At 38.2% G+C, this 18,183-nt stretch overlaps 1 protein-coding gene across 1 annotated transcript; it reads left to right on the top strand.

Annotated features, from left to right (window-relative positions):
* The first annotated feature begins 6,508 nt into the window (after positions 1–6,508).
* Positions 6,509–15,351, top strand: LOC139458208 (B-cell receptor CD22-like). The gene is made up of 12 exons (XM_071239553.1): positions 6,509–6,563; positions 6,992–7,348; positions 9,187–9,444; positions 9,676–9,960; positions 11,497–11,775; positions 12,394–12,684; positions 13,757–13,906; positions 14,193–14,229; positions 14,370–14,422; positions 14,528–14,620; positions 14,754–14,864; positions 15,329–15,351. Exons 1-12 carry the CDS (start codon positions 6,509–6,511, stop codon positions 15,349–15,351), a joined length of 1,992 nt encoding a protein of 663 aa, XP_071095654.1.
* The last annotated feature ends 2,832 nt before the right edge of the window (positions 15,352–18,183 follow it).

Genomic DNA, 18,183 nt, shown 5'->3' with positions numbered 1-18,183 from the left:
CATGACCTATTGATCAGATTGCTTGTTATACAAACATGTCTGTGAACCCTGGTTATGCTATTTCAAACTCTGTGCGCTCCATAAAACACACACACACACCCTGACTGATCATAACGGCAATAGCAGCCAAGTGTGTTGTCGAGACTGTAAATTTTCATAGTTCAATAATTTGAGCGTAAAACGTGTTGTTTCGTCGATATAACATATTTACATGACACAAAATGTGAAGTAAAGGCAACTACTTAATGAATGACAAAGTTTGCCATTAGCTTTGATTGTCCAAATAATATAGTGTTCTATATGTTATTTCTGTGTTTTGGTGTGCACGTCTAAAGTGATACGGCTGTCTGTTGACATTTTATGCATGTTGTATCCATTCTCTTTGTGCCTTACTTATAAGGACACATAGACATGGCTTAACGTTGTATATGATTTAGTATCGCATTTTAATACATAATTGCTTACTATAGGTTATAAAGAGGCACCTTCATTGCCTTGTTGGTTTTGGATCCAATACTTACAGGAAACAAAACAGTTATTCATACTAAATAAATAGTGTTTAACTGATGTTTGCCATTCACTTTTGTGGTGAATTATAATAACATGTTACTTTTCTAAAGGATCCTTGTACGTATACGAGTATCTCATAAGCATATTGAAATAAATCACTATCAAATAGTGATAATACCAGGTGCTCGACAAAAGGTAGGTCTATCCTTTCACGCCGAAAGTGAAAGGAATTAATTCACTTTTAATTTCATGTATATACACCTTATGTTGAAGATATCAATTTCTGCTTCACCGCTTCATTGTGATGATAGATTTATTTAAAATATGTCGTCAGTATGTTGCGCTGTTATACACTCAAGTGGAAATCCTTTGATGCTGAATATTCGTTCACAACCACAAATTAACTACTGAATCCACAAGGTTTCAAAATGTCAGTGTGATCATCCAATACTTGTGGGCATAGGGTTTCGAAAATGATCTTTAATCCCGGTTCAGCAAGAAAACGCTTAAAATAATGTCCAGGCCAGAAACCACGTTTAGGAATCTCATGGTTTTGTCATGTTATATCATCATTGAACTACCTACCTCGCATAACAAAGTTCTAGTCACAGTGAACTAGTTTCAAGCTATCGGTTAATGTATACATGTTATGAATAATGTTTAACGAATGGCTATCGGAGGAGACAGAATATTGCAAGTAATAATTGGCCTCTTATCTATTCAGTCTTTTGACTGTCATGTTGACTGTGAGAGTGAAGCCATTGTTGCTCGTGTAGTTGCTCTGAACACAAACGAGTCACCTGTATGGGCATATTGTAAGCTTAGGTCGGTGACACGGAACCAGATTATTTGCGTTTTGTATGGTCTTTGTATATGCACAGAAAAGGCAATGTGGAGAGTATTCATGTCAGCAAAGGGTCCAGACGCCTGAAGGTTGGGGCACGATACAATAACATAGTAAATGTAACAAGCAAACACTTACTTTTTCAAGAACATTGCGAAAGTGGCGGGTGTTACCTGGTGTCATGACCAACGACCATAGGTTTCTGGCACACAGAATCATTTATAAATTAAAGCAACAAAACCCTTTCCACATCCAATACAAACCTCTGTATCAAGCACTGTCGATTACACATTTCCGACTATATCATGGGCTTGTGTTTATAAATCACTATCAAATAGTATGGTACCAGGTGCTCACTAAAAGGTGAGCGTATCCTGCACCACCGGTGGCACCAGTCACAAACACATGCAAATCAAATCAACTGTTTTCCTGAGAAAAAAATAAGGAACATATGGTACAAGTCAAAATAGGGTATTGCCCCAGATATCATATTTGTCACTGATGCATCAAATTTGGAAATGTCCTCCACATACCTACTATAAAACTTTTGGAAATGTTGTTACCTTGATCAAACAACTTCTGAACAAGAGTCGTATGACGCTTTTCCAACTCGCGGTAGAAAGGGTATGCTCGATTGTATCTCGAAATGTAAACATAAAAGGCAGGGATATTGCTCGACATGGAGGTAAAGTTGACTATTGGAAAGTTGAAGTCATCCCTCTTATCATACAATCTTGTGGAGAGTGTTTTGTCATTCTGAATCCTTAAGCATAGATCTAAATTTGAAACAGATGAGGCGGTCTCAATGATCTCCTTCATTACTAGATCAGGTGGGTAGATCAGTGGAAGGGAATTGGCTGTTTGGTTGTAATTGAACGATATCAGATCATCAATATACCTGAAGCTTAAGTTCTTGGCCAAATTACCTTGTTTTGACTTTGCCAGTCCGAAAAGAAACAGTCAGAAACAGATCCGCAAGACGGGGAGAACAATTGCTGCCAATGGGGATGCCTACTTTTTGCCGAAATGTCTTACCACCAAATTGTACGTAAGTGTTATCGATGAGGAAGTCCTTCATTTCACACATTGCTTTCTCAGCTTATCTAAACTATTGTCAAGAAGGTTGATGCTCAGTCATTAAACTTAGATAAGCACTTAGCCAGCATGAAACGAGAAATGCAGAGTTGAGTCGTTAACTTGACAAACAGTCGGTGAAGATTTTGGAACTAAACAATCTATTAGACATGAGTGAGAGTTATTCACGTGACCACCTGGAAACGACTCAACATCAAGTTGAAATATACATTTTGATTCAACACACAGACTACGTTCACAACATTCTTCTGCCCCAATCATTGGAAAGTACGTTTCCAGAGATGACAAAGATGCAGAGATTCGGCCGAGACTCAAGGCACACCTACACTTGTGATGCATCCCCGACTAAGAATGGGTGCTCCATCCTTAGCTGGAATGTAAACAGACTTATACAAGCTTCGCCAGATCCCTTTCTAGTATACAAGTATTCCGCCTGTTGGAAACATGGGCAAAAAGCGTAAATGAAGTTCCACATATATTTCACGAATATTTATGTTTCCAGTCGAAATGACTGAGAAATATGTGACCTGTGTAAGTTATTGTCACGGGTTTAGAGTGTCCGACACTATTTTTTTCATAACACATTCTGCATCGCTGGAAAACGCCTGATACTGCTCTTTGTTTATGTTCCACCAGAAACGCGATGATATGGAGGGTCTTGAGCAACGAATATCTATGTTTAAAGAAGAGCGTCCGGACAGTGTTCTAACACTGTATGGAGACATGAATGCTAGAACGGGTAACTTGAATGACTTGAGGTTTACTCAGTTGACCATCTACCGATTGATGAGGACATTTCCTGCCCTGTTGAATTTATCCCACCTATTTCCGCCTTAGCCCAAATAGAAAAAGCTTGCTGATGTAAAACAAGTCAAAATAAAGTTCAAAAATAGTTGTGTAAAAGTTATGAATTTTATATTGAAAGTTAGTAACACTTTATCAAAAGCACACGATTGTGAAAGCGTTTGGAAAAATGTACAGAATTTTTTTAAACTCGTCCTTCATATGTAACAATATCCTTGTTCTTTTTTGGCAGCTACACTTCAATAATCTACTAAACCAACAGATGAACGTGGAGATGGATGCAGAGTCTAGCCCCGAGGTGGAGAGTTTCTTATCAATACATACATTTACTGATTGTGAAAAATGTCTGCATCCTGATGATCTGTCATCAGAGATTACATTTTGTGAATATCACATGCGATGATAATCTTAAAGTTCCTAAATCACCAGGAGATGATTGTATTCTCTCAGAGTTCTTTAAAAATGCCTTTGATATAGTAATTCCATATCTCACTCAATATTGATGACATGTAACTTTCCTTGTGCTTGGGCTACAACCATTATATTACACATACATAAGAAAGGCAACACAGAAGACCCTACTTACCATAAAGTAATCTCATTACTTAAGACCATGTGTAATAAATTTGCCTGTATTCTAAAAAAGAGATTGGATACTTTCCTTGAAGATAAAGATGTTATTGGAAAATACCAAGTTGAGTTCCAAAAAAAACCCATTCCACTGCAGACAACATATTCATTTTTTAGTCATTAGTACAGAAACACATTACCTGTAAATAACGTAAATTGTACTGTGCTTTCGAAGACTTTAGGAAAACATTAGATATGGTGAATAGAAATAAGTTGATGTTTTTACTATTAAACAATGGCATTCGCAGTAAATTCATTAGGGTTATTTAGAGTATGTATATGTCTACAGTTTTTTACATGCTCCGTCAGTGTACGACGAGGATACACTCTCAGTCGTTTACTTTTTTCAGTTTTTTATTGAGGAATAAGTGGAATTTAATGGTTCTAGGCTAGACGAAGGCGTGTTCATATCAGAGAAAATGTATACCCTAATTCTTTTTATTATTAGCAGATGATATATTACTGGTAGCAGATTCTACTAAGAAGTTACAAAGACAATTGTATTTCTTGCAAGAATGCTGTGAAAGATGGGGAATGGAAATATACGCACACAAAACTAACATTATTGTACTCAGAAATGGTGGCAGACTATCTAGATACGAATGATAGACATATAATAATGTACTACTTACGACTGTTATATAGCTCCTATATATAGCTTGGTCTCATGATAACTCTTCAGCTAATAAGGACCGCAGCTTGTAATACCTTTACCGAACAGGAATGTAAAGCACCATATACAATCAAATCGTTTGTGCTTAAATACATTATATCTGTTAATAATGCCTTTCAAATATTTGACACAAAAATAGAACAAATATTCATGTATGCTGTTGCATATGTGAGTGTGACAGATATCCGCTCTGTACACAATATTATGTCATATGTGTCAATTACTGTTCACGCGTTTTATCTATGCCCTCACACAGACATCCGGACTGGTGTTTACGAATGCTATATGATACCTGTGACAGGAAATACTTAGATTGGGCATCTCATCTGAAGAACCCAAGCAGTTGGTGATGAAACGACGCATCCTTGACTGTACTAAACAAAACTGGCATTGACACACAGATAAACGATCCCTTATATTTTATTCAAACATGAAATAATCAGAACTTCAGTTTGGATCATATGTCCAAAATATTAATGCACTGAATTACAGAAAGGCCTGGTTAAAATTTAGAAGTGGATATGATATTATTGGTGTTCATAACGTACGTAAAGGTTATGTAGGTGATGAAGACTCTCTCTGCTCGCACTGTAAATGTCTAGAAGATGAAAAGCACGTTTGTCTTGTTTGTGTGTGTGCGTGCGTGCGTGCGTGCTTGCGTGCGTGCATGTGTGTGTAATATGGGTCATATGGCCTTAACAACAAAAAACTGATTGATTAACTTATACAAACACGGAAAAACCCATCACCAATAACAGAATGGATGCTCATCTGCAGTCGCTGTGTTCAACAAATGATACTATACTTGTTGTGTTACCTATTCACTCAAGCTACAACGCGAGCTGTGGTCTCAATGTTTGCTCGGGTGTATTTATAAACCAGGAAGTAAACTACACATTATGAGGTCTCACCTGACAACCCAGGTATAGGAAAACGTATTCGACGAGGGACAGCCCTGACACAAAGGTGAGACAATGTATTTGGTCATGCTCCAAAACAGACATAATTTCTGTTAGTTTAACCAACGTTTAACAAAATCTAGACTTATTTACTTGAGTGCATTTGCATGGCTTCCCATTTGCAACTGCTTACATACATATTCAACACGCCACACAGCACAGATAAGGAGGTACTATAAATAACTAATATTGATCTGTCACTTGAGTCAATAACTCCTTTGGTAGATCAGTAAGGACGATGTAACACAAGACTCAGGGGTAAAGTTTAAGACGACTGCAGTCAATGTTTTTGTTGTGTGTTGAAATAGGTCGAAATGGTACAAAGTTACAGTAATCACGTGACGGAACTCACACCGGTCCCAAGTGAACACAAGCGAGGACCCGCTCTGTCCTTACTACGACAAGGATTTGCGATATCGTTTAAGTGTTTGTGGCAGTCAGCTACTCATACACTTGATCCGTTCAGCAATACGTAGATGCATGGATATCATAAGGAACATTCATCTTTCACACAGGATTCCAGACTAAAGCTACATATGCAAATATGTCATCAAGTAAACCAAACTTGCCACTCTTCTCGTAATTTAAGTTTATATATTTTATTCAGTTCGAGTATTGGGATCAACGTGCTTAATACAGTATTTCAGAAGTATCAAGGCATGTCAGCTTAGAGTGGAAAGATCTCTTGATATCAAACATGTACCACTGAAACACCACGAACGAAGGTATGGTTCTGAGAAAACAAAAATCATAAATAGAATGAATTTTGGATTCGAACCCATCATCAAAGGACGCAGACCTGCTCACTTAACACTTTCACAACATAAAAGATAACTGCTACATAAAGAAGTTATGAAGATAACTCATTAATAAGCACAAGAAAAGTTAAGGTTTAGAACGTATCAGATCATAACTAAATGTGTAACTCTCCAGATGGGAATGAGTATTGTTCTCTAGCAAAAGATGTGTTACCTTTTCAGAACACTGCTGTCAATGGCGTCCCTTCCTAGTGCATCAACGATTTTGCTTGCAGTTAGCCTCATGAAAGGTATGTCAGGCTTAAGATTAAAAAAAACACTGCACAAGTATCAGCAATTAGTATTTCTTTCTGTATATAATTCTTATCTTACATCTTACACATTGTACGGTGTAACATACTATTATCGAGGAAAGATTGCAGCTGTGGTGTTCTAATTCCCATTATCACAGAATATATATGAGTGATGGAAATGTTTTTCAGCTGTTATAAGGACAAGATTGAAAGCTGTAGATAAATCGGATTAGCCCTTAGTTTGATTTCTGATTTGTCAGCACCATACCCGTGCGTCGGAGACAAACAAATCTCGGAAGCCTTGAAATAATTGAAATACTGATCAAAGCAGCGTGCAGCCCAAATTGCATTTTGCATCATCTTTAGAGAAACATCAGGAAAAGTTCTATGTGAGTATGTTCCATGTTTTGCGTGTTTATTTCCAGGTGTTGAGGGAGCAGTGACAGTATCGGGGTCAAGAGGTGCAGGGATTCCAAACCAGCAGGCTCTGACACTGAGATGCAGCTACACTGTGACATCAGGGGATGTTGTTACTGGGTACACATGGAGGAGGCTGGAGGGCAACTCTGCAGTGAACATAGCCACTGGATCAGTGACACCCCAGAGAGCTGTGTTCCTTGATTCCTGGCAGAACAAGGGCGAGTTTGTTGGTGACTACACCTCCTCCCTGGACATCCAGCTGCCTGCCAGTCACGTGACACCCAGCTATGCCGGGACATACAGGTGTGAAGTGAATGGGCTGTCAGGTTCTGGACAAGTGGATGTAACTGCCTCTGTGTTGTGTAAGTATATGATGGACATTATTATGGATAGAAGAGTCAATGGGTGACCCCCAGTTATGCCAGGATTACCATTTGTTAGATACCAGACACACGTCATTGCCTTCGTGTGTGTGTGTGTTAAATGCCGCATTCAGCAATATTCCAGCTATATGACGATGGTCTGTAAAGGATCGAGTCTGGAACGGACAATCGAGTGACTGACATCATGAACAACGATACAGGACACGATGACAAGTCAGCGATCCTGGTCACCCGAGCCCGTTAGTTGCTTCTTTTCTAAATCAAAAGCCTGAATGAATGGGGAAATGTTGGTGTCTATGTTTCCAATTAGGATATTTCCAAGGCGAGTGAGAGTGAGTATGGCCTGAATCACGGCGGGGGACACCATAAACGGGCTTCATACATTTTTCTCATGTGGGGAATTGAACCAGGGTTTTCAGCGTGACGAGCGAACGCTTTATCCAATAAACTACCTCACCGCCCCTTTTCAAGACGTGGGTGGAAGCTTCAACTAGTGTAATACGTTTAATTTTCCACCTGTTTCTACCTTAGAGAGTAAAAGTAACACATTATTATGAAAACAGTTATACAGAGCATAACATTTTGTGTGACTGTGAGTTATTGATTCTGAATGATCATATCTTTACCAATATAATACTTGAAAGTACAACTGCATAAAAATATGAATTTAGGTTCATTAGTCTTAACTAAGGGTTAATAATATGTTATATTTAAGATAGCGTTAAGAAACTTTTTAGAAGCTGTCACGCATGTGCAATTGAACCTGTAAACAGGTTAATGCATGCTGTTAATTCCCTCACTACACTAATAAAGTAATTAAGTCCGACATGGATGACCAGCCATCTTAAGCACTGTAGAGCTGCGATCGCGATCTGTTGATCAAGGTATCGAATCGGAATGGGTGTTAAATTAAGTTTCACCAAGACAGAAATTCAGTACTGAACAAGGTGGCGCTACACCAAGCTCACTTATTCGTTTATACAGGAAATATGTTTTAGATATGTAGTGTTTTATGTGTACTTCATATGTTATGTGTTTTGTTATTCGGTATGTTCCCAAGTATAATTATTTTTTGTGCTCCTCTTATTCCTTTACTTTCCACTGTATCAAAACTCTGTATCTCCAATCCTTTTTTTTGCTTATATTGTATATTTCTAGTGTAGTTTATCTGACAATTTTCTCTGATATCAAAATATAATGATTAAATCCACACCGTGTGGGTCGTGTAAAATGCATCATTTAAAACAATATATTGGGGATGATGGTGTAATACCAAATACGCAATGTACATCATTAAAACGAGCTGGGTTTAGCAGTATTCCACTTATAACACCTATAAAGAGCATGTCCGATAATACACATGGTGATTCCGTCAAATGACATATATGAGTATGTAAATATCGCTCGAAATAGTCTATATGATATAAAAAAAACTCATTCTATAGCTATTTCTCACCTGTAATTTATTGATTCGTTCATTAATTCTTCATCATTCTCTTTTCAATACCAAATATGATTAGCGTCACTGGTTATGTTTCAGAAACATTATTAGGAATATGTGTTGACATTTATCGCAAAACAAAAGCTCAAATTTATGTCTTTAAGTATCATGTGATGTGTAAACAGTTATAATTGTATAACATCAAGTGAAAGAGCCGTTAATTTGTTGTGGGAACTGCACGAGCTGTATTCATATGAGACAAAACATATGAAATGATTATTCGAACAAACAGATGTCCCATCAATATCTGGCCTGCTGTCTAATCGAATCATCCCGTCTCAGGATAGACTGTTGTACTTACACCATGTTCTTTCAGCTGGCCCCTCAATATCTGGCCTGCCTCCCACCTACACAGTGATCGAGTCATCCCGTCTCAGGATAGACTGTAGTACCTACATCACACCAGGCAACCCTCCCACAACAAGCTACACCTGGACCTATGGTGGTTCTACTGTCAGTACTGTGCCTGTACTTGATAGAAGCAGAATCAGCAGGAGTCAGGGAGGAAGCTACACCTGTACTGCCAGCAACAGTGGGGGGTCTGACTCTGCCTCAGTCAATGTGGATGTACAGTGTGAGTAATCGCGACACATTGTCCCGAAAGTAAACTTGTTTCTTGTTCTTATTGTATAAATTGTATAAATACGATTATTATTATTTTTGTTATTATTATATAATTTGTATGTTTAAAAAATCATGCCATAACAGTTTACATAGCAGAGTGTTTTACTGGATAATAACCAGTGAACGTACATGTCTAATGTTCAATAGCAGTCAATGTGGATTTCTAATTTCCATTTTTCAGATGCTCCTTCTATATCTGGACTTCCAACAGTGCAGAATGTCACAGAGTTCTCTAATCTAAGCATGGACTGTAGTACCTACATCACACCAGGCAACCCTCCAACAACAAGCTACACCTGGACCTATGGTGGTTCTACTGTCAGTGCTGGGACTGTACTTGACAGAAGCAGCATCAGTAGAAATCAAGGAGGAAACTACACCTGCACTGCCAGCAACACCCTGACACCAAGTGGGGGATTTCAACGACAGGGAACGACAGCAGTCCAGATCAATGTGAACGTTCAATGTGAGTCACAAATGTGCATGTGGATTTGTTACAGACAGATTTAATAGGGTTCCAAAGCCACATTTTGTATTTTGATTCGTAATTGATTATGACCCGTGTGTGACCTGGTTTGACAGTTTCTCTGTTTCAATGAGAAGCTGAGGAAACAATATTTGTAGTTATGTTTCTACATGTAAATTAAAGTGCCACCACTATCTAGGTTGTCATGGCTACCAAAAGCATTATCTATCATACTCAGCAGTTTGCCGTGCTAAATTACAAGTGCTGGGTATAGGGAGGTCTGAAGAGTTCCATAGTTTCCTAGTTGACAAGTAGTATGTAAAGTGCATTTATTTGAATCGTATTTACTAGGCAGATATATTCGGCTTCTGTCAGTTTGGACTTCTGTCAGTTTTATCTAAACCAGCGTGTTTGTCACATGTTGATCGCCATCATTTCAAGTGTTAACATGCCCGTGGCAAGGCTCGCAAGAAAGTCATTATTTAATGACTGAGTGTTTATCATGCATTAACTTCTACACAACTTCTTTCCGTGACAAATGTGCACTATACATAGGTAAACATTGACCGTCGTGAAAATGTTAGGGTTTTCAACTGGTCACTTGCTGACAATAGTCAGTTGAGGCCTATTCAGGCAACATGAATATTTGATCATGTATTTGAAAATATCCTATATATGCTTTCCTTACTTGTCCTAATGCATTCAATATAAATGATTCAAATATCGTTTATTACATAAACGTTGATCCTACATGTTCCAGGAAATATCATATTCTGTATTGTTGCAGTGGTTTCCAACGCAGAGGTAAACCCAGAAGTCGGTATGCTCGGGGTTAAGTTTTGAAATCAGTAAATGAGTTTAATGAATAAGCAATCAATAATATTTCAACAAACAGTTTTAGATGTTCAAACAAAAACTAAACTAAATTATTTTCTCATAACTCTCCCCGTTCAAGGCAAGAAAATCTAAATGTATTGAAAAAAAGAGAAAGTTTACATCAATACAAAATGTCAAAGCTAGAGAAGAACCGGAAAAAAAGATTCATTTGGGTGTAAAAAGGAAAGTAGATGGCGAAATTTATCTGAATTGATCACTGAAAATCAGTGACACAATGTGTTTGCAAAAACGAGTAAGCATGTCCTGACCAACCGGAAGCACCCGCCACTCACACAATTTGCACAACAAAATGTGTTTGATGCCTGACGCCACACAGCAGTTCAACCAAAAACATACTGTACTATTAAAAAAACATTAAACACATGCCTCTTATAGTATTAGCGAAACTGCCTTCGTGTACTGATCCAATCAACTGACTCTAAAAGTCACTGACACTAATCGCAGTTTCAGTACACATCTAATTGTTACAAAGGCAACATAAAAGCAAGGATGTCTTTCTCAATTGTAAAGCAGATTAGTAAAATGATGTCTTTGATGAGGAATTGAATGGTAGGCGGTACATATGTGTTGTTCCTGTTCTACCTAGTCCCTATCCAATCTACAGCCAATGTCAAAGTCACACTTGGGCATTTTTTGCAGACCAAGCGAATATAAGGAAGTTTACTGCCAACTCTAACTATGGCTCAGTGATAGTTGACGAATCTGGTCCATTGATCTTGAGATGCCTGATTGATAGTAATCCAGGATCAGTCATCAGGTTACTGAATGGAACTGAGGAGTTGGCAAGGGCAGATAACTCCCTGACATCAGAATATAGACTGGAGTCAGCAGACTGTAGACAAAGAGGGAACTACTCCTGCACTGCCACTAACAACATTGGGGCACCTGACAGCCAGAGGCTGGAGTTGCTGGTCAAATGTAATCTTTGGATATTCTAAATGCATCTTAGTTTTATGTTAATCGCTGTTTACACCCTTTTGCTTAACTTTGTCTATGTTAATGAAGGAAACTTGTGCTTTATGCTTGTATATCTGTAATATTGTGATCCAGCTATTTAAAGGTAACGTCAGCTATCTTGCAAAAGTGCAAAGACAAACTAAAAAATGGAACGATTCTTGATTAATCAATGCTATTGTAATTTAACAAATAGTATATTTGCTGTCAGCTATTTGCCCTGAACCAATTACAATAATATGAATACACAATGCCATTTAGAAAGTGGTCAAATGTAACAAATGTTATATTTGAGATAACACTTCTTTAGTAAAGTACAGATTCTCGTACAAAACAATACGAAAATCTGTACTTTACTAAAGAAGTGTTATCTCAAATATAATATTTGTTACATTTGACCACTTTCTAAATGGCATTGTGTGTTCATATTATTGTAATTGGTTCAGGGCACGTAGCTGAAACTGGCCCTTGAACAATTTAGTCAGTCACATTACCAACTGTCAATTTGGTCTCCGTCTTACCTTTACCAGGTTAGTATTCCTTCCAGAGGCATTACGCATGTTGATTCTATTATTAAACCAGGTTCTCCTCGACTGGATGAGTCACAGCAACTGAAGTACGTCTCTAGACTGGGTGGTAAAGTGATGGTGATTGTGTCAGTCCTGGCCTACCCCCTTCCTACATTAACCTGGAGTAGAACCAACAGCACCAGCCAGGACCTCACTGCTTCCTCCAGTCCTGTTTCAGACATCTCAGTCACTGCCAGACTACACCTTACTAACCTCCAACAGCAGGACTTCGGGGACTACAGTCTTACAGTGGACAATGGTGTAGGCGGGTCAGTGGCATACACAGTCAGCATAATGTTTGCAGGTAAGTCTTCCTATTAATCTGTTGTAAGTGCAACCACATATACCTACACAGTTTAGATATATGGATAATGTAACAACGTCGTTGGATTGGTTGTCGTGGCTGTCTGAGTTCAAATGTGGTCACCCCCAGACATCTCTGCTTGAGTATCGTCAGTTTACAAGAAGGAAGTGGACTGTGTATAATCCTTATGATGACACTGATGATGTGATGGTGGCGGAGGTGACTGAGCATACACAGGGAAAAAATACATATTCCGACTACTTGCCTGAAATTATTATGAGGATTCTAATAAATATGTATTTGTTGATACTATGAATGAGAGAGGTATGTGTCACTCAAGTAGAGTCACAAATTGACTAAGTATCAATTAAATACGCTGTATAATCTCATCAGATTCAGCACCAAATGGATTTCTCATGTGGATGTGTGTAGGTTTTTGAAATTTTAAGGTTTGGTTACACATACAGACCAAAATAATCCATCTTATTTCTGACGCAGTGATTTATAATTTATACATACATGTGTGGACAATGCATTGTAGTGTGTCTCTATTATAATTGATCACATGTTAAGAAATATTATCAGTTAAAATGGATGTTATCCTGTCTCCAGTGTGCAAATATTAGGACAGCATCACTTACAAGTGGTTATTACCCTTGTGCAGCATTAATGAACATTGGAATGAATTATTTTCTTTGTCATAGGTGCAACCAGTGGGACAGGATAGGCTCACCTTGTCGCCAACACCTGGCACCATCACCTTGACAAGTATATATATATATATATATATATATATATATATATATATATATATATATATATATATATATATATATATATATATAAATATATATATATATATATATATATATATATATAAATATATATATATATAGGTCTATTGCCTTTAAACGTTTAAGTCGTGAACTATGCACTTTGTGAGAATAACTGTCACTTAGACACAAGTCTATCTATCACCAAATATTGTGTTCGAAGAAAGTGACACGAATATCCTTTCTCCTGAATACAGTGATTAGTACCTGTATGTATTAATTTTTGGTTTATATTGTAGATCCACCAGACCAGCAAAACCTCGAATGTACCAGTGCAGGGGTACTAGCAGGAACCACAGTAGGAGGCATTCTTCTTACCTTGCTCATTGGGGGAATTGTTCTAATGGTACTGTACAGAAAGGGCTACAGGATCAGAAATATTCAAAAAGGTACATATGGTTAAATTAGAGTCATTTGATATAATTCCAAAATGATGGTCCATGATGAAGAGAAATGTGTTTGAAAGAAAACATTGTCAGGATGTATTATTTCTAATGTAAATAACAAAACATATTGTCAGAAAAGGATGCAGTTGCACATACAGTTGCGTATATATATTTGCAGTCATTTGCAGTTTACTTGCAGTTTACATTTTGTCAGCAGATTTTCATTTACTATTGTGATGTGTCATGTGTATTAGACACTATATACTATATGTGTTATTCTTATTTCCAGGAAATGCATCACGAAAAAGGTACTCAAAATATCAACAGTAAACATAACAGTGTAATTCATATGTATGAAATATGGTAAAGATAAATATAAGAATGACGAAAAACACATATTTTAATACTCAGTTGTATGGTTCAATTCCATTATGTATTTTTAGAAACCGTCATTTAAATTTTATAGCACCACAAATCCTGACACCGCAGAACTGGACAACAGAGGATATTCATCATTAGGTATGTACTGGTAATTGGGTATAACCCGGTAAATTGATTATACACTTGTGCCTGCATCTGTTTGACAGTGAAAACCTTACAATGTTCTACATATATTTGTTTCAGATCTGATCACTAGTCCAGCACAGCATTCACATGTGGAGGAGGGATCAGAAAAACAACAGTACTCACAGTTGAAGATTTATGAGAATACAAAAGGTAGACGCAGATTTTGGCATTCTGATTAATACTGTTTTATTTCTTATATTCAAGTTCACATAATGTTGAATTGCTGGTACGAAGGGAGTTATGATTTGGATGGCTGATGAGATATGTAAACACTTATTTTCAGCGGATGCTGCAGCAGATACAAGCACCTATGAAGACATGACAGAGACTCCCCCTGTGACCTATGAGTCCATCAGAGCATCACCATACCAGAACAGCGGAGCACATTCTCAAGGTGACAAAAACATGAAACACTCTTGCTGATTAAAATCATATGTCACTGCCAAGGATCAACCTCGGTTTGTACGATTTAACAACATTAAACATAAGCACATGCTCTCTTTTCTGTTCTAATGTACTACAAGTGTTTCATATATTCGTCTCGTGATATATTGCGTTGAAATGAATCTGTCATGTTCTAGGTTATATTACCTCTAGTTCTGTATTATTAATTTCCTGGGCATGGACATGAGCAAAGAAGTTGGTACATGTATATATCATGACATCGTTCAGTAACAAGGAACACTTTCAGGGCATCGCATTTATCTGTGGAACAAAATTTCTTTATCACTTACTCAACATGTAATACGTCAGTAAGCAGGGCCTTACCTTTCTGTTCTAATGTGTCTAAGCTATTGTGAGTTGATATAAAATCTGTCATATTCCATGATTAATTACCGCTAGTTCCTTACTTTTCAGGTCCTGGCCATGGCAATAAATAATGAAGATGGTGGACATCATGATATTAGATCCAGCAACAGACCACGGAACACGTTCAGCATATACGATTCCTTTCTTTTGAGTCAAAGTGAGTGAGTGAGTGAGTTGGGTTTAACGCCGCTTTTAACAGTATTCCAGTTATATCGCAGCGTGTCAGCTTAATGTGGGAGGAAAGCCCGAAGTTATGCAGGTCTCAGATGTTCACCACTTCGGTGAAACCCACGAGCACGGGTATGGTGCTGACAAACCTAGAAACATAATCGGGGCGAACCGGGTTTCGAACCCACAATCATAGGTTTCTGGTGTGTCCAGGGACGCAACTCTGCACATCGAATCGCGGCGCTTTAGACGACTGGGCCACCCGTGCTACCCTTTGAGTCAAAACATCGTTAGACCCGTGAAAACCGGGTTAGAATAGGTCTTCAGCAACCCATGCCTGCCGTAAAAGGCGACTATGCTTGTCCTAAGAAGCGGATAATGGGATCGGGTGCTCATGCTCGGTGAGTTGGTTGGATCAGTGCTCATGATATCATCACTGGATTGTCTGGCCCAGTCTCGATTATTTACAGGCCGTCGTTATGTAACTGGAATATTGATGATTGCAGCATTCAACAACAATCCAACACATCAAAACATCGTTATTACTTACTTCACATTTTCATAACATTGTTTTATGTTTCTTTGATAAATGAACAGTTACAGAATCCAAACATTGACCATGGCAAAAAGGTGAAAGGAGCTTGGTCACACCATGTTGGTTATGCTCATGTCTATTTATGTATCGCAATTATCGTCAACATTGTTTTTTGGGGGTTGGGGTAACATTGTATACAATATCTCAACCCCTATGTAATATATTTTCTTTTTGGTTTTTGTATAGGATAGTACAATGGTTAAGGCAGATTTTAATACCCAGTTATAGTGGTTTTATTGTCACAATCAATGGAATTAGTGTTTACTCACAAGATTTGAAAATGAAGTAAAAAACATGATTTTTACCAATGTTTCCACTGAGAATTAGAGTAACAGTTAAATGAAACAAAATGTGTGCCAAATCAAGATAACCCAAAATATTACCTGTAATCAAAGACATAAGTTGGATAGTTTAATGACTTAATAAAAATGTTACAGCCAATTTTGTCAAATTATGCATTTTACCTCCAATTTATGCAATTTTGACCCCCTGAAAATTCCTGCACACACTTGCAAGCTTACTACCCAATGAACTTTGTGTACAGATACCTCCTTAATGCAATAGAAAAGGTTTAAAGTAAACAGGAAAATGTGGGAACGAAAAACTTGTTTTTCACCCCTGGCCAACTGACTATAAAGGTTCTAAATACTTTCAAACCATCGGTTAATGTATACATAGTGTGAACGGGTGGCGATCAGAGGAGAAATAATACTGTAACTAATATTGGGCCCTTGTCTATTCAATCATTTACAATTTAACATCATGTCGACCGTGATAGTGAACCTTTGTTGCTCATGTTGCTGGTCTGAACAAGAGAGCTTCCGCTGTATGTGTATATTGTAGGCAAAGGTCGGTGACACGGAACCCGGATTATTCGCGTTCTATATTAGCATTGCCATATGCACAGACATGTCAATGTGTAGAGCATTCAGTTCAGCAAAGGGGCGATCAGATAACACACAGGGATGTGAACGGTGAGAGTTGCCATGGCATTCGATGGGCTTCCTACTCAAGTGTAAAGTATGGTGGCTGATTATTGCCATCTTTATGACAGAACTGCGGGGACTGATTAGTCGCTCTGGACATCATAAAGACACCATGTTTCCACTGCTTTTCCTATGAGAGAGATCTATATACACCTTTGGAGAGGATAAAATTTTGGGATGGTACCACAATCCCTCGGAAGACGCCACAATGCGACTGATCCACGGCATGAAATGTCATCAACCAACAAGGTGACCAGATGGTGGCTTGTTAATGTTATTTTCTTCTGAAGTAGAATGAACCGTTTTACACCAACCGATCCGCATGTCCGGATGTGTTGATATAACATTGTGAATAACTTTTTTTTTCTCCTTCTAATTTGTTTCAATTGAAATTTAAGAGCAACGTAATATACTCTTCAAAAGAAGAACACAAGAAACGCAAAGCCAGATTTGTGAGGTAGGAAAATAGATTTATACGAGGAGCCGTACAACGTGTTGAGCCAAAATGTTGTGGAGAGAACACTTGGTTATTGTAGTCATCTCAATTATCGGTACATAGGAAAAAGTCCAAAGTGAAGGTCAGCTCGCATCAATAACGCTTATGTACCCTGTTGGTTTCGAAAGCAGCTTGACATCTCCTGCCCATGGAAGAGACGAGGATGCAAATCACATAAAGAGGAATCGTCGCCCACTCGGCCTGCAACGATACAACCATCTATCCCATTCATCCCACAGGTGCTCTATCGGGCTCGGATCCGGGGATCTGGGGGTCAGATCATGAACGTTGTTGTTGTGTAGACAGGCTCTTGTGATCCGTGCTGTATGCGGTCGAGCGTTGTCCTTATGGAATGCACCGTTGCCGTTGGTTGCAAATAGGAGGGCGTGTTCCAGGTGAATTTCGTTGGTGTATCGTTGAGCCGTAAGATTGCCTGTTCATGTAGACATTTAGACAACGACTGAAGTGTTACAGTCGCAGGCCAGGTCTAAACTCTCTCCTCCCAGACCTTTAGTCTGATCGTGTATATACCCCGGGTCGTCAGCTAAAATCCTTTGTTTCACAACTCCATTCATCTGGTCAATGTATCTTGTCAGTGGCTTTTTTCCGAATCGTACATGTTTCCCGACTAATGCTTTGCAAGTCCTTGTTGAGATTA

This window comes from Haliotis cracherodii, unplaced genomic scaffold (assembly GCF_022045235.1).
Source record: "Haliotis cracherodii isolate W230 unplaced genomic scaffold, xgHalCrac1.p SCAF_12, whole genome shotgun sequence".
Taxonomy (NCBI): domain Eukaryota; kingdom Metazoa; phylum Mollusca; class Gastropoda; order Lepetellida; family Haliotidae; genus Haliotis; species Haliotis cracherodii.
Note: the sequence above shows the minus strand (reverse complement) of the source record. Positions and strands in the feature narration are given on the sequence as shown.